Genomic DNA, 24,083 nt, shown 5'->3' on the forward strand with positions numbered 1-24,083 from the left:
TAGCACACTCCCGATCCAGGGAAACGTAGCACCCCTCTCTAGAGAACCCAGGGAACCCTGAAAAGACCACTCAGTGTGTGGACCGGAAAGGGGGCGCTGACTCGCAGGAGGCCCGCGCAGGCGCCGCCGCCGAGGGAGCGGCGGCACGCCCCGCCCCTTCCGGCCCTGGCGTGGACGCCTAGGCGGCAACGGCGGCGGGGCCGCGGCGGGCGCCGGCTCGGCCCGCCCCTTTCTCCCGCCACCTCTCCGCCCCGCCCCGCCCCTCGCCTCCACCGTGCCGGTCGCTGTCAGCTCCCTCAGTGGAGAAGCGGTGTATGCTGAATCGCTGTCGCCGTCAGCTGCTGCACGTCCTGGGCCTAAGCTTTCCGCTGCTGACCCGCCGGCCTCTTCTCTCCCCTCCCCACCTCATGAAGCCGCTGGTCGTGTTCGTCCTCGGCGGTCCTGGCGCTGGCAAGGGGACGCAGTGCGCCCGTATCGTCGAGGTGAGGCCCGGGCAGCTGGTAGGCTCCTTTGGGCTTGACTTGTCGCGGGCAGGCCTGTCCCGCCGCGCCCCTCGGCACTGCGGAACGGGGACTACGAGCCCCGGCGGCCATCGCGGCGCCGCGTGGCAGCGGTCGAGGGGCCGTCGGCGCGTGGCATGCCGGGACTCGTAGTCCGCGTCTGTCTGCCTCGCGGGGGGTAACCGCTTGGGGTCGCTTTTGTTACAGCGCCCCCTTTTTCCTAGGTTTTGGGGACCGAGTTCGTCTCCAGAGGGGCTGGGAGAGAGGGCCCTTGGAGGGCAGCCTCCGGGAGCCCCCAGCGCGCGGAGGCTAGCGTGTCGCGGTCTGCGGTGGGTGGAGGCGGCAGGAGCGCACATTGGAGTTAGAGGCCGTGTGCGCCTGCAGCTGCCGGACGGGGAGACCGGTTTTCCCTCTCCGTAGGCTCAGCACTCCTGACGTGGTTTTGCCCCAGAAAGGAGCCCCGGGAGCGGAGCGTGGGCCGCTCTCTCGGGCCGGACCGCAGCAGGCTTTGGGCAGGGCGGGCTCTGCGGCCAGCCCTGAGGCTCAGCCTGGGTTCCTACGGTTGGTAAAGCCGACGAGCGGTGTCCTGAGCCGGAGCCTGAACCTGCGGCCCTGCTGCCAACCACACCTGGTCGTTGTCCTTGTCGCTTCCTCTCAGCCTCAGTTGTCCCTTGTGTGATAAAACAAGAGGCTCCGCGTCCAGATTTTCTCGGAACACAGAACCCTTCCAACTTCAGAATCACATCACTTGCTTTTTCTTTGGCTTCGAGGCGTGAGAGGGTCACCAGTCGAATTCTGTTACCTGTTTTCATTCTAGAGTGACAGCTACATGGTTAGCCGCCGCCCTGGTTCAGTGAGGAGAAAGGCTCTCTGAACCAGCCGGAGGAGCGTTTGGGAGGGAAGGCAGCCGGGATGCTAGTGAGAGGAGAGGCGCCCGGGGAGGCATAGAACACCCAGGGGATCGCTGAAGCTCAGTGACCAACGGAAGTTTTTGACCCAGAACTCCTAAAATAATTCCTTGCTCTTCCAGGATAGGGCCTCTGTTAGCGCTGCGCTTTTACTTCCCTTCTGTGTTCATACAACCAACTGCTGCCCTCTGTTCTGTTCCCTAAAGAGCATCCAGAGACGCCGGGATGTCTTCTCAAAGTCATTACTGATTATTTTTAGGAGTGAAAGTGAAATTCGCTCAACACAAAAAGACAATATTTTTCTTATTTTTGTTGATTCTTTTCATTTTTTAAAAGGCAAATAGCAAAGGATGGTTTTAAGTAAAAACTTAAAAGACAAAAGACTTATGTCTGAGATAACTCTTATATGTAAATAGCATAGTAGGGGAAAGAAGCAGATTTTAAAGTCAAATAGATATGCGTTCAAAGAAACAGATGCAAATAATTTTTTACTCTATTTTAAACGTCCTGATCTTTTATTGGCTATTTTTATTTTGAAGTACTGTTAGTTTTTGAAAATTGGTTTATGACTGTGATCTTTGAATGCTTTTAAATATTTTGTTTCTGAATTGTAATATACGTTTAAATATCTATACCTGAACTAGTATATCCATATTACTCCACTGCATTAAAAATAATCTTAATCCTATAATATTATTCTTTGATCAGTAATATCTGATGATATTTTAAACCTGTTAAATACCAAGTATAAGATTCCATAATGAAATGCATTCTATAATACATTTTGTAAGGTTTCACAATTCTACAAACTTAAGCTGTTTTGTCATTTTCTTTTGTGAAAATACTTGCTCTTGATATCAATTGTTAATAAATGTTATTAACCTGGTAATCAAATAATTCCAAAGAGTTTATAATTTAGCTGTAGCTGTCCCCTGCTGATTAAGCACTCAATATCAGTTTAGTCAGAGGTGTTTTTTCCCTTTGTGGATGCCTTGTATTTTGATTCAGTATTTTATTATATAGCCAGTCATAAATTGAATTCCAAAAGAGTATTAATTTTAGAACTAGATTTTTTCTGCAGGGAGAAAGTTGTATAAATCAGTGTTAAATTCCCCAGCTATCGTGCCAAAGCTAATTTAGTTCACAGGGTCTGAAATAGAGTTGCTTCTCTGAGAAAATTAAGTTGATTTCCAACTCAGGCTTCCAGAAATACATCTTTGAGTCCTGGTTACAGAATCCAGTCCTACAGTAAAGCTCAAGAAGGGGAGATGTTGATTACCCTGTTTTGATTCATACACGTTCACATTAGATACATATTGAAATACCATTGTATACATATTGAAATATTACATGTTAGCCTATAAATGTGTGCAACTGTTGCTAATAAAAAGTTAAATTTGAAAGAACAAACAGACCCTGAGGATGTATTGCCCTTTATCATCCGGGATCATTGTAGTTATGGAAAGGGTGTGGTTACAGGGAGGCTGGTGCTTATTTTTTTCTGGAGGTGGATTTTTTTTAATTTTTTTAAATTTTTTTTATTTTTGACAGGCAGAGTGGACAGTGAGAGAGAGACAGAGAGAAAGGTCTTCCTTTTTGCCGTTGGTTCACCCTGGAGGTGGATTTACTCTAATTGCTCTCCCAAGATCATGAAGAGAAGGCAAATTGGTTAGAATATCTTTTGAGTGTCCTGAACTGAGAAGGAAAGTTTCAAGAGAGGTTTCGAGGTTGACTTTGCCCATTTATTGGTACTCATCTTTTCCAGTTTTTTGTTGATTTGTTTTTGAAACTTAACCATTTTTCTAAATCAGTATGATACTTTCTGAGTGCTCAGAGTGACTTGTGTAATAACTTGCTTTTAAAAAATGATGGAGATGCTGTGTCATTTGTCAAACTAAACTTTGTTTATGTTTGTTGTTTTGGCCCAGGAGAATTATGGCATCATACTAAAACTTTTCTTTGAAAATAATAATAATAATTTTGGATGTGTTGCAAGGAATATTTAAACCTCTTCTCACTTAAAGATTATGAACATTTTGACAGATTATTACTGAAGCTTGTATCCATGCCAAAGTGCTTTCTGTAGCACCCAGAAAGCACTGTTGTCATTTTTGCTGTTGTACCTTCCTCTAGGGCCTGGATGCATTTTGCATGGCCACCATATTTACTGTACTTAGAAATTTTTAGATGATATTGACTTCAGGCATGAAGAAACCAGAGGTTTGATTTTATTTATCTTTGTGTCTTCAGTATTGAACATTGTACTCGGTGCTAGTATGTGCTTAATAAGTACTATGTGAAGGTTCTTTAAAAACTTTATGGAAAATTAGTTAAAAGTCTATTTTGGTGCCAATTTTTTTAAATTCATGCATTGTTTTTTCATAACACACGTGTCCCATGAACTTTTTGGAGACTCTTTGTATTCATTAAATTTCTTTTCTGTGTAGTTTTATTTATTTGCGAGGTAGAGAGAGAGACAAACACAGACACTTTCCCATCTGTTGACTCTGCAAATACCCATGCTATCTGTGGGCTTGGTTGGATCAAGGCTGGGGAGTCTCAAACCAGCCTAGGTCTCCCATGTAGGTAGTAGGAGCCCATTTACTTGACCCATTGCCATTAACTTTCAAAGTCTGTGTTAGCAGGAACCCAGAGTCAGGAACTAGAGCTGGGTCTCAAACTCAAGTACTCTGATGTGGTATGTGGGCTTCTTAACTGTTAGGGTAACCTGTGGCATGGTTGGTTGAATATTTAGGGAGGACTTTCATTTATCACAAGATGCAAAAATTTCTAAAATTTGGTCCCCAGAGGGCGCCCAAGTAGCAGTTAACTCTCCCAATTTTAGGACCAGAAGTATGTGGGTAATTATTATTTTAACTTCTGCAAATTTGTTAATCTTCTTTATAAAGTTTTTCTGAATAAATTCTTCAATTTTTTTTATAAAAGGGGTCCATAAAGGTGAAATGACATAATTAGCTGATTGTATTAAAAATACTTCCATGTATTTGTAATTTGTTTAGAAAGCATTTTTTGAGAGCCAAGTGTTATGATAGCTGCTGAGTTGAGCGAGAAACAAACCTAGCTGCCCAAAGTTCACAGTGTGGTGGGGAGATAAGGAAGCAAATCAGTGGTGACTGTAGGATAGAGTGAGTAAATTCTGTGGTATAAATATGCCCAATATACCATTCAGATGGGGACATGTGAATTTCAGTCCAGTGGGTCAGGGAAGGCTTCCCAGCTGGGTGATGTGTATGAATTCAAGTTTTGAAGAACAGTAGGAAAGAAGCAGCTGGGTGGAGAGGGGGAGTGTAAAGCACTTAAAACCTCGGGTAATGGAGGTTTCAATTCTGAGAAAAACCTAGAGAATAAACCGACATAAGTGAGGTTGACGCAGAAACACTTCCTGAATGCAAACTGTGTGTACTGTGTTTGTGGTGAGGATACATTTAGAGGCTGTCTGTTTGGACTGGAGATTGACACACTTAATAAAATTTCATATAAAATATAAGAGAATTTTGCAAATTAAATGCTTAGCCATAAACTGTTTTTAAAATGTTTTTCTTTTAGTGTTGCCTCCCTGACTAGAGTGCCGTGTTTTTGAGAATGGGGACCCTCTCTTTGCCCACTCTCACTCAGTCACATCGTGTTTATGATGCTCACTCATCTTGCAGATCTTAACTTAAAGACTCCCAGATGTTCTCAGTTCCTTGACATCCTTAGTGTTTTTGGAATTTTTTTTTTTTTTCACAGCAGCCCTAGTCCAAAAGAAATACCTAACAGTTAAAGTTCTAAGGTAATTAGGTCCAAGATTATTTGACAACTCCATTAGATTATAAACTCCATATGGGTAACAACCCTAGACTTTAAACTTTATCCTCATAGCGTTAGTGCATTGCACAATATTTGGCGTAAGTTAATGCTCAGTAAATATTTGTTAAGTAGGTTTCGAAGCAACTCAGAGCTGGAATCCTACTCCTTGGTGAGTTTTTTTAAATATTTGCTCTTCAGTTTCCTCCATTGAAAATTAGAGATACTTATATACTTTATAGGAAATGGAGGGGGTTAATCAAGAAAACTCATGGAATAAAATATCTAGCACAGTGCCTGGTATATAGTAGGTATTTTATATGTGTTAGCACCTTCCGCCTTACTTCATTTTATGCTTATCGTCATTCAAAGAAATGTCTTGAGCAGTGTAAATATATGCTCTTGAGTAGACATTGTTAGTCATCACATTGATGAAAAATTGAAAGCCACACAAATAAATATTAGAAGTATCATACCCTATGTATTGTCTGTTAGAGAAGTGATGTGTAGAGGGAGGTGCTAGAGCCAGACTGCCTGAGACTGAATTTCTCCCATCCAATACTAACCAGACCTGACCCTGCTTAACTTCCGAGATCAGACGAGATGTGGTGTGTTCAGGGTGGTATGGCTGTAGCCCTAAGACTGAATTTCACACTACCACTTCCTGTGTGTGATTTTACCCAAGTTGTTTAACTTCTCTAAGTCTCAGTTTTCTCATCTTTAAAATGAGAATAATATGGTATATTATGCAAGGGATCTTTAAAAAGTTAATGGAAAATGCATATTATAAAATATTTATATATGTATTTCATTTTGGGGGGGAACCAAAATTTGTCTTTTAATTTCATTTTTCCATGAAGTTTTTAAAATACCCTCTATATGAGTGTTTCTCTGGAAAAAAAATAAATTTTTTTTTTTTTTTTTGTTTTGACAGGCAGAGTGGACAGTGAGAGAGAGAGAGAGAGAGAAAGGTCTTCCTTTACCGATGGTTCACCCTCCAATGGCCGCCGCAGCCGGCGTGCTGCAGCCGGTGCACTGCACTGATCCAAAGCCAGGAGCCAGGTGCTTCTTCTGGTCTCCTATGCATGTGCAGGGCCCAAGGACTTGGGCCATCCTCCACCTCACTCCCGGGCCACAACAGAGAGCTGGCCTGGAAGAGGGGCAACCAGGACAGAATCTGGTGCCCCTACATGGACTAGAACCCTGGTGTGCCGGCGCCGCAGGCGGAAGATTAGCCTATTGAGCCACGGCACTGGCCGAAAAAAAATAATTCTTACCCCAAAATATATTTTCACCTCTATCAAGATTAGATTTTTTTAAAAGATTTTTATTTATTTATTTGAAAGCATAACTGTGCCACAGAGTTATCCTGAATTTTGATTTTCTTGGTGTGCACTGGAAGTATAGGAATAATCTAGGGCCGGTACCGCGGCTCAATAGGCTAATCCTCCGCCTAGTGGCGCCGGCACCCCAGGTTCTAGTCCTGGTCAGGGCGCCGGATTCTGTCCCAGTTTCCCCTCTTCCAGGCCAGCTCTCTGCTGTGGCCCGGGAGTGCAGTGGAGGATGGCCCAAGTGCTTGGGCCCTGCACCCGCATGGGAGACCAGAAGAAGCACCTGGCTCCTGGCTTCGGATCAGCATGGTGCGCCGGCCACAGCGGCCATTGGAGGGTGAACCATTGGTAAAGGAAGACCTTTCTCTCTGTCTCTCTTCTCTCTCACTGTCTACTCTGCCTGTCCAAAAAAAAAAAAAAAAAAAAAGTATAGGAATAATCTAGAAGACACTGTACTGGGAATCGAATTGATTGATTTAGGTCTTAAATAGTCAAAATTTCTTTGCCACTTAATCATTTAATGATTATCATTATCAGGACATTATTTGAGGACAGAAAGAGGAAAGGCGGAGAGAGAGAGAGAGGTCTTCCATTGGCTGGTTCACCGCCCAATTGGCCGCAACGACTAGAGCTGAATGAATCCAAAGCCAGGAGCTTCCTCCAGGTCTCCCGCACAGGTGCAGGGGCCTCAAGACTTGGGTCATCTTTCACTGTTTTTCCCAGGCCTAGCAGAGAGCTGGATGGGAAGAGGAGCAGCCGACCGGCACCCATGTGAGATGCTGGCACGATTAGATGTTTCCAATTTAAGTCTGTCCTAGCTCAAAGCCCTTGATTAATATCAGTCGTTTCCTTCATTCCCTTGAAATTTACTTGCTTTACACCCATTAGGTTAAAATTTCTGTGACAATAGGTGAGTCTGTCTGAACACTACATTCCACTTAATACGCTAATAGAAGACTGTAGTTACATAGGAGTACATTATTTTTTCAATCATTATTTATTTGAAAGACAGAATGACAGAGAGAGGGAGAGATGAGAGAGAGAAAAAGGTCTTCCATCTGCTGGTTCACTCCCCAAATGGCCACAATGGGCAGGGCTGGGCCAAGCCGAAGCCAGAAGCCCAAAGCTCCTTCTTAGTCTCCCACGTGGATGGCAGGGGCTCAAGAACTTGGACCATTTTCTGCTGCTTTCCCAGATGCATTAGCAGGGAGCTGAGTTAGAAGTGGAGCAGCTGGGACTTAAACATTGGTTCTCTCATGTGGGATGCTGACCCCATGAGTCCATTATTTTAATGGTTGGCCTTCTGAATTAAAATTCAGAGCATTGCAGAGAAGTTGCCCTAGTTGTGGGGCTTTTAATCCACGTAAGAGAGAGAGGTGAGGACAGAGGGTAATTATATGTGAATTGTGTTGGAGTGGTCACACTGATTTATTACCTTAAGCTAATACTGTTAGCCCAATTATCATATGAAAATGTATTTGCTCTCACATTTCTGTTGCTTTAATCTGACAAAACAAGAATATTTTTACAGACTAAACATGTGATAAGAGCATTTAGAACTTAATAGAGAGCAGGTGTGACTGACATACTGTTTGCTGACAGTTTTATGCTGCCTGGTGAGTAAAGTTAACAAAACATCACTTTGGTAAAGGAAAAAGCACCAGTTGTTTCTATTCTCAGGAACTTTTACTTTGAGGGGCTGGGAAACACATGTTCCATGCCGGGTTTCCATCAGTATTCCATCCATCAGACCCATTCATTGGTTCCATTCACCATTAGGATATATCCCATATCAATAAGGAAATAAATAACTTGGAGCCACACAAAAGACTGCCTCTCTGCCCACTTCCTGTTTGGAGCTTCTAGGACATGTTAGTCATTGACGTTTGCTATTGGAAATTATTATGTATTTAATCCACAGGATTTACCTTTGGAATTATGTTGGTTTAAATAAATATATGAATTTTGGTTTTCTTTTTTTTTTTTTTTTAAGGTTTATTTATTTCAAAGCCAGAATTAGAGAGGGAAAGAGAGCTCTTCCAACCACTGGCTCACTCTCTAAATGGCTGCAACGGCCAGAGGTGGGCCGAATCCAGGAGCCAGGAGCTTCTTCCTGATCTCCAATGTGAGTGAAGAGGCCCAAGCACTTGGGCCATCTTCCACTGCCTTCCCAGTCCATTGGCAGGGAGCTGGATCGAAGTGGAACAGCCAGGACTGGAACTGGCGCCTATAAGGGATGCCAGCACTGCAGATGGCGGCTTGACCCACTGTGCCACAGAGTTATCCTGAATTTTGTTTTTCTTGGTGTGCACTGGAAGTATAGGAATGATCTAGAAGACACTGTACTGGGAATCGAATTGATTGATTTAGGTCTCAAATAGTCAAAATTTTCTTTGCCACTTAGTCATTTAGTGATTATCAGGTGAAGCAAGTACAAAACGGAAATGACAATGCTTCAGAGGTAGAGAAAGGTAAGGAGGAGGCAGAGGAAGCAACTTGGCTGAGTCAGGGTGGGGCAAATATGCTTAGCTTTTTGTGTGTAAAGTTCCTGACCTTTTCTTGCCACAGGATACAATAAAACTCCATCAAATTTGAGTCTCTTTTAAACTTTAACCCCAGATTCTGTTATTCAAAGGCTATAGTAGCTTTAAGGCCAAAGACTGCAACTCCATGTGGGTCATCTAGGAATTGCCTTACAGGCCTGTGGTGGACTGATAGAGTCACTGAGACACAGGAGACCTGACTTCTAATCTTGAACTGCTAGGTGGAGAGGAGGGCTTCAGTGAAACATGTTTCCATTTAAACCTTCGCTGCTATGCCTTTTGGATCCTCTCAACTGAGTGTGTCTCTAAATTCCCATCTGTTTCTAGCATATAAAACCGAACTGTTTTCTGTCTCCTTCTACGACTCTTGACTCCCTGCCCACGCAGTGTGTGTCTGTTTTGCCATATAATACTTTTGTTTCTCCTTTGTTTAAGGAGTGGATCACTTTCCAGAGAAATTTTATGTAAATATTTGAATTGATTTTTAGTTTTTAGTTTTGGAGCAATTCATCGATACCTGTCTCCAAAGCTGCTATTCTCTACAATGATTTAGTTTTAAATCTTAAATAAGCTTTTGGTTATGCAGGTACTATTTCCCTTTTTTTTTTTTTTTCTTGAAATCAGATCCTGTTTCTTACATTGAGATTCCTGTCCTTACTTAATATGAGGCTATTTTGAATTCAATTTTGCTGTGATGTTAGGATTTGCTACTAAAAAAATAGACCATCTTGCTTTGTGTTTGCTTTTTAAAGATTTGTACATAAGCTTTTTAAAAGTTAAAAATTTTTTTAAAAAGCTTTTATATATTTATTTGAGAGGTAGAGTTACAGAGGGAGGGAGAAATAGAGAAAGGTCTTTCATCTGCTGGTTCATTCCCCAAATGGCCACAGCGGAGGAGCTGGACCTGTCAGAAGCCAGGAGCCAAGAACTTCTTCTGGGTCTTCCACGTGGGTGCAGGGGCCCAAGCACTCAGACTATCTTCTACTGCTTTCCTAGGCCATAAGCAGAGAGCTGGATTGAAAGAGGAGCAGCTGGGCCATGAACCAGCATCCAAATTGGATGCTGGCACCACAGGTAGAGGCTTAATCTATATGCCACAGCACCGGTTCCTGAAAGTTAAAAATGAAAGGTCTTCTTAACCAGCCTAATCCTACTTTTCTTTTCTTATGTAACCACTTACTAAATTTGTTGTGTGCCTTTCTGGCCCTTTTTTCATGTATGCAGATATAACGTATGCATGTATGTGTGTCCACACATACACATTGCTTATTATGTGAGTTGCATTGTTTTACTTAGCAATATATCTTGGAGAGCTTTCCATATTAGAACATCTAGGTAGCCCTTCATAATATACACAATAATGTATTTAGTTATTAATATATTAGTGGACATTAAGATTTTCTGTGATGCACAAATGATGTTGACTTTGTGCATACTTGCAATAATACTGTAACTCCTAGAAATGGATTTATTGAGGCAACAGATATGAAAACTGAAATTTTGATAGACTCTGACATATTGCCCTCAAAAAAAGGCTGGATAGTCCCACAAAGTACGAGGTTAATGGTTTCCCCATCTCCTTGACCTTGATCCAAGTACAAGTCTTTTTCACTTTATCCCATCTGATGGTGGAAGATGGATTTGCATTGTTTTAATTTGAATTTTCATGATTATTAGTGAGGTTGAGTCTCTGGTTTTTTATTTTTTGTGGTTCCTTTTTTCTAACTCATTTTTGTATTGAATAGTTTTCTTTATTAGTAGGATCTATTTATATACAATGTATATCACTCCCTTACCTTTGTATAGTAAAAATATTTTCTCCTAGGTTATTGCTTGCTGTTTTGTTGTTTATAATACCTGTCTTTGTCCAAAAGTTTTTTTTTTTTTTTATTTTTGTGATCAACTAATTCTTAGCTGTTTGGGTTCCTATTTTGTAATACCTTTTCCTGTCTCAAAATTCTTTTCCTCTAGTGCTATCATAGGGTTTTTCCTTGATGGGTGTTTTAGGACCTTAATTCACTTATAATTTTTGTTTGTGTATGATAAGATGCAGAGGTCTAATTTTATTTTTTCCCACTACCAGTTGTGCAAATACTATATAAAATCCTTCCCCACAGATTTTTAGATGCTGACTATCATGTACTGGCCGACTATCATGTACTGAATTCCCATTTATACTTAATTCTGTTTTGGGACTCTTAAAGAGTTTCATATTTTTTTTTTGTCAATTTTTATACCATTATCACACTGTTTCAATCTGTAAGTTGATAATGTTGTTTTCAGTTTTGGTCATTCAGTTACATTTATTCTTTCTGATAAATTTGAGAAGAATTTTACCAAATTTCATTTAAAAACAAATAAAACAAATTCCAATAAAATTTTTTGAGGTTGCAATAAATTTCTATATTAGTTTGAGGAAAACTTAAATATTTATAGTATGACTCTTTATACCTGGGAATGCCTTTTCTTTATGATCTTGGTTTTATATATGCCCTATAGTATTCCTCTTAGTTTCTTCATATAATTCTTTTTTTAAAAAAGATTTATTTTATTGGAAAGAGTTACAGAGAGAGGTCAAGACAGAGAGAGAGAGAGAGGTCTTCCACCCGCTGGTTCACTCTCCAAATGACCGCAACAGTCAGAGCTGAGCTGATCCGAGCCAGGAGCAAGGAGATTCTTCCTGGCCTGCCACATGGGTGCAGGGGCCCAAGGACTTGGGCCATCTTCTAATGCTTTCCTAGGCCATAGCAGAGAGCTGGATCAGGAGTGGAGGAGCCAGGACTCGAACCGGCGTGCATATGGGATGCCAGTCCTGCAGGCTGGGGCATTAACTCACTGTACCACAGCTCCGTTGCCTCATGTAATTCTTACACATTGAGTTTTAGGTTTATTTCTTGAGTTTCTATTGCTGTTTGGAATAGGGTCATTTTAAACATTTTTTTTCTAGTTAGTCACTGCTGGTTGGTTGGAAAGCTATTGATCTGTTTTAAGAAGATAGTAGAATAAATAAGTTATTGTGGATCTCACATCTTTTCAGTATATCCATGGCACCTTATTTTGGAGCCTCTGTGTTTGGGGCTGTTTGCATAGTGAGTTGGATTTTCATGTGTCTTACTGTACTTTTCTGTATTCCTTGAGTTTGTTCATTTCTTTCTTTTTTTTTTTTTTAAGATTTATTTTTGAAAGGCAGAGTTGGAGAGAGAGACAGAAAGACAGAGAGATCTTCCAACCCTGTTTCACTCCCCAAATGACTGCAACAGTCAGGGCTGAGCCAGGCTGAAGCCAGGAGCTTATTCAGGGTGTCCCACATGGGTGTAGGGGCCCAAATACTTGAGTCACCTTCCACTGATTTTTCTAGGTAAATTGGCAGGGAACTGGATGGGAAATGGAGCAGCCAGAACTCAAACCGGCATACATATGGGATGCTGTTGCTGCAGACTGTAGTTTAACCTGCAGTGCCACGGCGCAGGCCCTAAGAGATAGTTCTATTTGTAACAGCTAATAATGATATCTTTCTACAGCTCATAGTGGAGTGTAGATGTTATTTCTGATAGTATAGGTATTATTTGTATTTTAGAAATAAAGACTAAGAATGGGTAAATAAATTTGCCACTGTTATGCTGATTTGTGGCAGAGTTTAGATCTACTGTTTTATTTAATTTGTTTCTAAACCTTAAACACACTAGGTCAGTGTTCTGTTACTCATATAAGGTCCTTTGATCCTTGCTGAATTCTGTGTTTCTCTGAATGCATCTCTCTGTTAGTTTGATAATTTTGCATATTGCTCAAATGTTATGTTTGCATAATGTCATTCAGAATTTTGTCTTTTTTGCACATTTTCCTGAAAAATGTTTTTAATATTTATTTGAAAAGCAGAGATACAGAAAGAGAAGGAGAGAGAGAGAGAGGGAAAGAGAGATCGATCTTCTGTCTGCTGGTTCACTCCCCAAATGGTCACATGACTGGGGCTGGGCCAGGTCGGAGCCAGGAGGCCTTCCAGGTCTTGCATATAAGTGCATATAAGTGCAGGGGCCCAAATACCTGGGCCATCTTCCACTGCTTTCCCAAGCACATTAGCAGGGAGCTGGATCAGAAGTGGAGCAGCTGGCACTCGAACTGGCACCCATATGGGATGCCAGTGCTGCAGGCCGGGGCTTTAACCACTGGGCCACAGCAACAGCCCCTACATTCTTGTTTTTAATGAGCACCTGGGCCATTAGTGGTTATTTTAGTGATGAGGCTCTTTATAAGTTGCATTCTCAACTACTTGTCTCTCTTAAACTGACTTTGTTGCTTTTGATATTCCTTGAGTAAATTGTGTTCTCCTTTATAACACTATTAACCTTTTTAAAATAAAAAAAAATTTGGCCCTTTTAGTTGTTGTTAAGAAGCCTGTGTTTTATAAAGAGCAAAATAGAGACCAAGGCTTCATGCCAGTAGTTTGATGGATGTGAAGGTCTGTGTTACCTCTGCTGCCTGCCCTTCTCCAAGTGTTCTTACAGGAACTGAATTAACTGAATTCCAGACTCTTAAACCATCGGCAACAGTATTTCGATTGTAGTGATGTAGGAGAGACTTCTCAAGATACTGCTTCTGCCCAGAAGTAAGATGAATATATAGTTTGTAGGCTCTGCAGTGACAGTAAGAATTGATCATTTAGTTACCAAGAGTAGAAAATGTTTCATAAGAGTAAGGGGACCTTTTGTGCCTATCCCATAATGCTGCAGGTTTTCAAATTATTGTCTCTGAGTTCCTGGATTCCCTAGAAGTCATTGTCCTGAATTTTGTTGGGTCTTCTTTCTTTATTTTTAAAATTTTAAACATTTATTTGAAAGACACAGAGAGTGACAGAGACATAGAGGTCTCATATCCAATGGTTCAGTTCTCAAATGCCCACAACAGCCAGGCATGTGCCAGGAGCCAGGAACTCAATACAGGTGTCTAGCAAGGACCCAACCAATTGAGCCATCATCTGCTGTCTGTAAGAGTGTGCAATAGCAGGAAGCTGGAATCGGGAGCAGAGGTGGAACTCAAACCCAGGCACTCTGACATGGAATGCAGACATCCCAAGCAATGTCTTAACTGCTGGGCCAAACAGCTGCCCTTGGTCTTCATCTTTGACCATTTTCCATCCTCTGCAGGATGCAGATTGATTTAGAACAACTGAGAATACTACAACTGACCAACTGAAAATGAAAATGAAAAAATGAAATTGGAGGGGCCGGTGCCATGGCGCAGTAGGTTAATCCTCCGCCTGCGGCGCTGGCTGCCCCTCTTCCAATCTAGCTTTCTGCTATGGCCTGAGAAAGCAGCAGAAGATGGCCCAAGTGCTTGGGCCCCTGCACCCACATGAAGACCTGGAAGAAGACCTGGCTTTTGATCAGTGCAGCTGCGGCCGTTCTGGCCATTTGGTCAGTGAACCAACAGAAGGAAGACCTTTATGTCTCTCCCTCTCATTGTCTGTAACTCTACCTCTTAAATAAATAAATAAAATATTTAAAAAAATGAAATTGGAGTGTGAAAATTCCAGCTCATAGACGCTATACCATTTGGTATATTTGAAGCCTTCTGCAAAATATTAGGCCTTAACATTGTTTGGTGGCTTCAAACTCACCCTTTTTCTGAACTTTATTTATTGTTCTGTATTCTTGCCATTACTTCTGAAGGATCAACTTCTCCCCCAGAGAGTGCAGGTAAAGATTTTAAGTTACACAAATCTGAAGAATTGCCTTTATTAATAGTAAGGCTCAAGTCACTTTATGTATTTGCCTTCCTTAAATCAGCATATTACTCAGCACTCTGTAGACATGCTTTGTAGACACCCTGTAAATATTTATGGGTTTAAAATAAGTTCAAAGTGTTGCCTGAGTTAAGATTTTCTTACATGAATTGCAAAATATCAAGGAAAATGACATGGTGCTGTAATTGTCCACAGTTGAATAGATTATATCCCTCCTCTTTTTCTCCTCTGCAGGATGTAAGCTTTTACAATATCACTCTTTAATTAGAGCAAAAACTATGTTTCATGTTAATCTGAAGTCTGTCTGCTATAGCTCCTTGTTTTCTAAGAAAAGATTTAGCTTCATTTATAACTTCTGTACTTTATAGTTCATCTGTAGACTTGCAGTTAAATAGGCTTGGTCAAATGCAGTGCACACATTTAGAAATACAGTGAGGGCAGACTCAAAATGAGATTGGAAATCCATTATAAATTTAGGTCAAATATTACACTTAGCTTTTTTCTCACTGCAAATAGTCTTTTTCTTAATGATAGCCTGTCTTTAATGGTGATTATATAGGAAGAAACCTTTTTTTCCAATCCTCTGTGGGTGGGACTGGAAGGAATTCTAAAATATTGGCCAATAAGTCTCTGGGCAGTGTGTTCTGACAGTCAAAGAAAAGTATGATTCCCAGGTTTGTCAGGTATTGTTCCTGGAAAGTCCTTTCTAGACATCATTTAGATTAATTGGAAAAGCTCTATTGGAAATGTCTTTAAAACAAATGATAGCTTTACATGAAATGTTGCTAGGCTTTAAAGCTGTCATTTGCCACAGTACCAGACTGGTGAGTCTGGATGACTGCATGGTAGCAGCGTATTTCTGGAAGTACTGCTGGAAGTGGATTGTTGACAGCCTATTACCAGCATTTATATTTTAAGGTTCATTAATCTTTTTTTCTTTTTTTGTTTTAAGATTTATTTCTTTGAAAGGCAGAGTTTACGGGGTCGGGGGTGGGGGGGAGATACAGGAGATCTTGTATCCATTGGTTCACTCCCCAATGGGTGCAACAGCCAGAGCTGGACTGGTCTGAAGCCAGGAGCCAGGAGCTTCTTCAGAAGTACTTGGACCATCTTCTGCTGTTTTTCTAGGCATATTAGCAGGAAGCTGAATCAGAAATGGAATGGCCAGGGCTTGAACCTGTGCCCACATGGGATGCCAACATTTCAGGCAGCAGCTTTACCTGCTATGCTACAGCCCCAGTTCAAGGTTCACTAATTATTTATTTATTTATTTATTTATTTTACATGAAAGGTGGAGTTGCAGAGAGGAAGAGGCAGAGAGAGAGAGAGATTCCATCCACTGTTTCACTGCCCAAATGGCTGTGACGGCTGGAACTGGGCCAGTCTGAAGCCAGGAGCTTCTTCTGGGTCTCCCACATGGGTGCAGTGCCCAAGCACTTGGGCCATCATCCTCTGCTTTCCCAGGCACATTAGCAGGGAACTGGATCGAAAGTGTAGCAGACAGAACTTGAACCTGCACACATATGGGTTGCTGTTGCTGCAGGCAGTAGCTTAACCTGCTATGCTACAGCACTGGCCCCCTAAGGTTTACTAATCTTACAGAAAATGCAAAGTAGACTTAATCTTAAATGATTCATACATATGCGTTTAATGGATACCTCAAGGGCCTGTGTGGTGGCACAGCAGATTTAGCCACAGCTTGCAACACTGGTGTCCCATGTTGAAATGCTTGTTTGAATCTGGGCTACTGTGATGTGGAGCCAGCTTTCTGATTGGTGCTCCTGTTAAGGCAGTATCCCAAGTACTTGGCCCTCTACGGCCCATGTGGGAGACCAGGATGGAGTTCTGACTCCTGGCTTCTGCCCAGCCCAGAACTGGCTGTTGTGGCTGTTTGAGGAATGAACCAGCAGATTGAAGATCTCTTTCTATCTCTCCCTCTTTCTCTGTCACTCTGCCTTTCAAATAAATAAATAAAGCATGAGAGTTTTAATTTACTCAGTTGCTTTAAAAGTATGTTTGTATCCCATATTTCTAGTTTGTTCCTTCTGTGTAATGCAAGAGAGGGTCAGTAGCAGTCCTGCTGCATTCACAGGAAATTCCTGGTATTTGGATCTCTGCTTGCCATTGAGGACTTCCATTTATGTATCATTTGTACCCTGAAAACTGTTTTTGCTGGTCTTTGCTTTTTATTGTGTTTGTTATTATTCATACAGAACCACAATATCTTAATTTAGAAGGAAGGAAAGATAGTTGCTAAAAAGTGAGAGAAAATGATCAGATGGTTTGAGACTGGATGCCGTAATATTGTCAACATTTGCCTAACTGTGGTAAACTGGAGTGCTAGTCTGTACTTGTTAGAACATGGTGTTTTTCTCCCTTCAGATCTCAGTGTGTGATTCATAAAGGTTATTGAATTTTTTTCAACATCTTAAAGGAGGAAATAAAAAATTTCGACAGCTATTCTAAAAGAACTGAGTTTATAGATTTGTCACTAGAATACTATTTTTAGTTGAATAGTAGTTTGTAATTGTCATTACTGTAGTTTACAGAATTCACAAGCTGCTGTGGTTTTGAGTGTTGTTCTTAAGACTGTAGTTAGTGACCCACCAGGTTTTAATTGCTAGGAAACTTCAGAGAATGTGAAAAAGTTTTGGTTACGGCTAGAAAATATGCGTTTTTGCTTTCCTCAAAACTGGCATCAGAGACAACTGAATAATAGCAGAATGCTTTGGAAATAAGCTCTCTAAAGTCTAGCTATTATTAAAACACCATAATAACTAGGATGTAAGTGATAGTTTCTCTTTTGTTGAACTCTGTGGCAGGAGAAAACTTCAGGAAAATCTCTAAGAAAAATATAAAAATGTAACTGATTAAATAGAGAATTTAAAAAATGGAATGTGGATGAGAAATTGAGAAACACATGTATAGGTTTGACATGATTATAATTTCCTCGTTAGGATTTCGCAGGTCAGGTGGTTTTCTCTTCTTGACAAATTTAAACAAAATTATTTTTTAAAATGTCATTTGTATATATCTACAATTTACAACTAGTTTTTCTTTTGAAAGAGTGAAATAATGCCAAGCCCCTTTAATGCAATATAAAGCTTGCAAATTTGAGCTCTCCAACGTCAAGAAGCAAACAGTGAGTGTACTAATTTCTAAATTACTAGTTAGGCTTCTAAATGTATGTGTTGTTCATACAGCAGAGCATTACAGGGCCATCTGTATTGTTGGTATTTTACTGAGTGTTTGCCATTGTTTAGTACTGTTTGTCTCTGCATTTATTCAATATTACCATATGTTATAATCGCTAGACCAGAGTAGAGCATCCGGCAAGGAGAGACTTCTAAGTAGGAGCCAAGATAAACAGTGGGAAATGAAGCTGCTATAACATTTTGTGGACGGCAGTTGCAAAATGATTTTTGAGAATTATACATAGTAAATGGGAAAGTAGGTCACACCTCATTTTTTGTGAGGTCGTTTTTGTACCCAACTTTTGAGTAGTTTTCTTATACTGGATGAGCAAAGTAGACATTTATAAATGGTATGGAAATTATTTTAAAATAATGGTTTAAATTATTAAGCAGCTTTGTATTTATTTCTATTTTCTGTGATAGGATTTTTTAAAAAGAAAACTGTTAGAGTAATTAAATACACTTTAGATCATTTCCTTTTTTTATTTATTTTTTATTTTTATTTTTTTGACAGGCAGAGTGGACAGTGAGAGAGAGAGAGACAGAGAGAAAGGTCTTCTTTTTGCCGTTGGTTTACCCTCCAATGGCCGCTGCGGCTGGCGCGCTGTGGCCGGCGCACCGCGCTGATCCGATGGCAGGAGCCAGGTGCTTCTCCTGGTCTCCCATGGGGTGCAGGGCCCAAGCACTTGGGCCATCCTCCACTGCACTCCCTGGCCACAGCAGAGAGCTGGCCTGGAAGAGGGGCAACCGGGACAGAATCTGATGACCCGACTGGGACTAGAACCCGGTGTGCTGGCGCGGCAAGGCGGAGGATTAGCCTGTTGAGCCGCGGCGCTGGCCTAGATCATTTCTTTTAAAAAAATTATTTATTTATTTGAAAGGCAGACTTACAGAGAGAAAGGGAGAGAGAAAGAGATCTTCCATTTGCTGGTTCACTTCCCAAATGGCTGCAATGATCAGGGCTGGGCCAGGCTGAAGCCAGGAACTAGGAGCTCCATCCGGGTCTCCCTCGTGGGTTCAAGAGACCAATCACTTGGATCATCTTCTGCTGCTTTCCCAGGCACATTAATGGGGAATTGGATTGGAAGTGGAGCAGCCAGAAATTGAACTAGTACCCATATGAGATGCTGGCGTTGCAGGCAATGGCTTAAACCTGCTATGCCACAATGCTGACCCCTAATGATTTCTTCTGATGGGAGGGTGTATATAACTAAGAGACAGACATGAATTTGTGGTTTTGGTTTATTCTCATCAAACTTTATACCTGGTGTTAGTAAGCAGGTAAACTAGAGTGTTGTTTTCCTTTTCTGACCACCTTACTGTTAGCTCGTGATTTAATCATCAAGAACAAGTTTAACTAGCAATTTGGGGAAATTTATGGGTAAAGAATGTATGGCTTCTACCATTCAGAAAAAAAGAGAAGAAAATGTACCATAACCTGGGTCTTTTTCAGAGTTTTTTTTTTTTTTTTTGTAAAATATGAAACTGAAACAGCTTACAAAAGGTGGCAGTGTGGGTTGACTCCTTGAAATGAAAGAAAACATTTATCTATTATTTATTGTATACTTAGATAAGATGAAAATCTATTGAGGGAATTGTAAGAATTTGTGTTGAGGGCCGGCGCCATGGCTCACTTGGCTAATCTTCTGCCTTCGGCGCCGACACCCCAGATTCTAGTCCCAGTTGGGGCACCGGATTCTGTCCCAGTTTCCCCTCTTCCAGGCCAGCTCTCTGCTATGGCCCGGGAAGGCAGTGGAGGATGGCCTAAGTGCTTGGGCCCTGCACCCGCATGGGAGACCAGGAGAAGCACCTGGCTCCTGGCTTCGGATTGGCACAGCGCGCCGGCCGCAGCGGCCATTTGGAGGGTGAACCAACGGAAGGAAGACCTTTCTCTCTTTCTCTCTCTCTCACTATCTAACTCTGCCTGTTAAAAAAAAAAAAAAAAAAAGAATTTTGGATGAGATGGTTGATGTAACTGAGCATTGACTATAATTCTGAGTATCTTAATTTGAGAGAAAAAATATTTTAAAATGGATTATATAGTTCTTAGGATTTAATTTTTTTTTTTTTTAATTTTTGACAGGCAGAGTGGACAGTGAGAGAGAGACAGAGAGAAAGGTCTTCCTTTTGCCGTTGGTTCACCCTCCAATGGCCGCCGCGGTAGGTGCGCTGCGGCCGGCGCACCGCGCTGATCCGATGGCAAGAGCCAGGTGCTTCTCCTGGTCTCCCATGGGGTGCAGGGCCCAAGCACTTGGGTCATCCTCCACTGCACTTCCTGGCCACAGCAGAGAGCTGGCCTGGAAGAGGGGCAACTGGGACAGGATCGGTGCCCCAACTGGGACTAGAACCCCGTGTGCCGGCGCCATAAGGCGGAGGATTAGCCTAGTGAGCTGCGGCGCCGGCTCAGGATTTAATTTTTTTAAGATTTATTTATTTATTTATTTGAAAGGCAGAGTTACACAGAGAGAAGGAGAGGCAGAGAGAGAGAAAGAAAGGTCTTCCATTCGTTGGTTCACTCCCCAGATGGCCACAACAGCCGGAGCTGTGCCCATCCAAAGCCAGGAGCCAGGAGCTTCTTCCGTGTCTCCCATGTGGGTGCAGGGGCCCAAGGACTTGGGCCATCTTCTACTGCTTTCCCAGGCCATAGCAGAGAGAGCTGGATTGGAAGTGGAGCAGCCGGTACTTGAACCAGTGCCCATATGGGATGCCGACACTGCAGGCCACAGCTTTACCCACTATGCCACAGCGCCAGCCCCAAGAATTTAATTTTAAAAAGCATGTAAGTTCATATGGAGGAAGCTTTTCATTATTCAGAATTATTCCTTAGATCATTCCACTCAGGGAGAAGTGGCAGTACAATAGCATTACATCTAGTGGGACTTGGCTTAGTTATAACCCTATACCTTGACCCAATATATTATTGTAAGTCCTTAATAATAATGATCATTGCAATCATAATAAATATTCTACTGACCTTTCATATGATATTCATATCTGTTATATCAAACCTCCTTGTTTGACTTTCATATCAAAACTGTTAAGCCATGTCTTGGTCAGTCATTGTGGTCCCATAAGCTTACATTACCTGGGGCTGGCATTGTGGCCTAGTGGGTTGACATCCCATAGGGGCCCGGTTCAAGATCCAGCTGCTCCACTTCCAATTCACCTCCCTGCTAATGTGCCTGGAAAAAGCAGCAGAAGATGGCCGTGGTGCATCTTGTGGTGCAGTGAGTTGAGCCATCCCTTGGGATGCCTGCATTCCATATTAGGTGCCTGGTTTGAGTACCAGCTCCTCTTCACTGAACCAGCTTCTTGCTAATGGTGGCCTATGTACTTGGGCCCCTGCTACCCATGCAGAACACCTGGATGGAATTCCTGGCTCCTGACTTCAGCCTGGCCCAGCCCTAGATGTTGCAGGCATTTGGGGAATGAACCAGAAGATGAAAAATCTTTATCTCTCCCTCTCTCCCTCCATTTTTCTGTCCCTCTATTTTACAAAAATAGGTAAATAACATCTTTTTAAAGAGATTTTGTAGAAGTTTGGTACAGCAAACTATGGTTAAAATTTTGTGGGTTTTGGTATAGCTTTAAATGTTTCTTTGAACAGTATTACTATTTAAACTTTGACTGTGTTTGTGAAGGGATATAGTGAGGAGATAAGGCCTTGAATAGTTAGATAAATTTTGACATAATTTTGTGGTATGTGAACATTATATTTATAAAGAATATAGGTATTTATTGAGCAAGCTGGACTATATTAAATTTTTTTAAAGATTTATTTCAAAAGTCAGAGTTACAGAGAGAGAGAGAGACAGAGATCTTCCATCCACTGGTTCACTCACCAGGTGACTGCAACAGCCAGCACTGGGCTAGGTGGAAGCCAGGAGCTTCTTCTAGGTCTCTCATGTGACAGCCAACACATGAACCAGCACCCATACGGGAAGCTAATGTCGCAGGCAGCTACTGACACTGGACCCTAGTAAATTTCTTTACATTTTTTCTTTATTATTTTATAAGCAAGCCCTGAATTGAATAAATTATGATTTTTTCCTATGTGATTTTTGTTTCAGAAATATGGCTACACGCACCTTTCTGCAGGAGAACTGCTTCGTGATGAAAGGAAGAATCCAGATTCACAGTATGGTGAACTCATTGAAAAGTACATTAAAGAGGGGAAGATTGTGCCTGTCGAGATAACCATTAGTTTATTAAAGCGGGTAAGGAATCTGAACACAAACCAATTCAAACCAGCAAGGAAACAGAAATTTAATCTACCTTTCATTTTAAGTAATGAGATTTTCTTGCTAGTGGAAGATGGTCATGGACTTGGAGAGTGGCCGAACTGGAAACTGTGCTTTCACCTGTGGAGAAACTGGACAGTAGCAAGGCTTCCCTGCCTTGGTCTAGGAACAGCTATAACTCAACCTAACATTCATATATATGCACCTGACTTTTCCTTCTCAACATGAACTTATTCTCCCTTTCTTCTTTGTCCCCCTTTTCTTCTCTTTCCCTCTCTTTTTTGTTTTTGTTTTTTTTTTTTTGTAAGCATTCTTATTCCTTCTCTTTTTTTTTTTAATTGGATTTTTATTTATTTGAAAGGCGGAGTGACAGAGAGAGAGACAGATCTTGCAATTGCTTGGTCCCTCCCCAAAATGTGGGCAACAGCCAGGGCTAAAGTCAGAATACAGGAGCTGGAAACTGAGAACTCAATCCAGCAATCTCACAGGGGTGGCAGGGACACAGCAACTTGTGCCGTCACCTGCTACCTCCCAGGGTGCACATTAGCAGGGAGTGAAAATCAGGAGTGGAGCCAGGACTTGAAGCCAGGCTCTGATATGGGATGAAGTCTCTCCATGTGGCATCTTAACTGCTAGGCCAAATGTCTGCCTCCTCTTTTTTCTTACTTTGACCATCAGTAGAACCTCCTAATTAGTTGTTTAGCCTTTAATCCATCCTTGTCCCTTCTAATTCATCCTACTTGGTATAGTTATAATCTTCTTTTTTCCTAAGAGGCAATATAACCCTGTTATTATTTTACTTAAAATTCATAAATGGTCTTACATTGCTTCTGTAATAAAATTCAAAAAATCCTTTATGTGGCTTAAGACTTTCTTCATTAGTCTTGCCCCTACTTTCTTTCCTGTCATATCTCCCACCACTTTCTACACATGTCCTAAGATTTAGCTTACTTCAGATTCATCAATGCTGCTGTTACGTTCTCCCATTTCTTTTTTGTTTTTAAGATTTATTTATTTATTTGAAAGGCAGAGTTACAGAGAGGCAGAGGCGGAGAGAGAGAGAGAGAGAGTGTCTTCCATCCACTGGTTCACTCCCCAGTTGGCTGCAATGGCTGGAGCTGGGCTGATCCGAAGCCAGGAGCCAGGAGCTTCTTCTGGGTCTCCCACTTGGATGCAGGGGCCCAAAGACTTGGGCCATCTTTCTACTGCTTTCCCAGGCCATAGCAGAGAGCTGGATCAGAAGTGGAGCAGCTGGGTCTTGAACCAGCACTCATATGGGATGTCAGCACTGCAGGCGAAAGCTTTACCCACTACGCCACAGTGCTGGCCCCTGTTTTCCCATTTCTGAGCCATAATACATCTAGTTTCCACCCTTTAGAGCAGGGTGGGGAATGTTTGGCCCCAGGGGCTACATTATGCTCACAAAATCAGTTCTGGCCTTGCCAAGGCAACTGCAGACGGGATTTGAAATTCAATAAGTCTATAACAGGCTAATTTTTAAGTTGTTAATTTTGTATGGCCCATGATAATGGTATAAATATCCAAATGGTCTTTTGTAGAAAAAAGATTCCCTACTCCTGCTTTAGAGGAAACATTGATCCCTGACTTGCTTGCCATTTATATTTAGGTTTCATCTGTGGCCACCTCTTTGATAAAGGTCTCTGGCAGTTTCTCAGGCATTTTGCACTTCGTTGTTTTATCATGGCACCATTTACATGCCTCATCATAGAACTTAACACATCTCTGTGTACTTATTTGTCACTCAGTGGACTGCAGGCTCCCCAGGGACAAGAGCCATGACCCCGCTCTTCATGTTCCT

The 24,083-nt window shown here is 41.7% G+C and overlaps 1 protein-coding gene across 1 annotated transcript in view; it reads left to right on the forward strand.

Annotated features, from left to right (window-relative positions):
- The first annotated feature begins 231 nt into the window (after positions 1–231).
- The window catches only part of CMPK1 (cytidine/uridine monophosphate kinase 1), a 29,264-nt gene continuing 5,412 nt past the window's right edge, over positions 232–24,083 (forward strand). The window contains exons 1-2 of the mRNA XM_062191287.1: positions 232–482; positions 22,094–22,240. Of these exons, the coding sequence (XP_062047271.1) occupies positions 315–482; positions 22,094–22,240 (315 nt within the window). The 5' untranslated portion in view covers positions 232–314. The remainder of the gene's footprint in view (positions 483–22,093; positions 22,241–24,083) is intronic.

The sequence above is a fragment of the Lepus europaeus genome, chromosome 5, assembly GCF_033115175.1.
Source record: "Lepus europaeus isolate LE1 chromosome 5, mLepTim1.pri, whole genome shotgun sequence".
In the NCBI taxonomy this organism is placed as follows: Eukaryota; Metazoa; Chordata; class Mammalia; order Lagomorpha; family Leporidae; genus Lepus; species Lepus europaeus.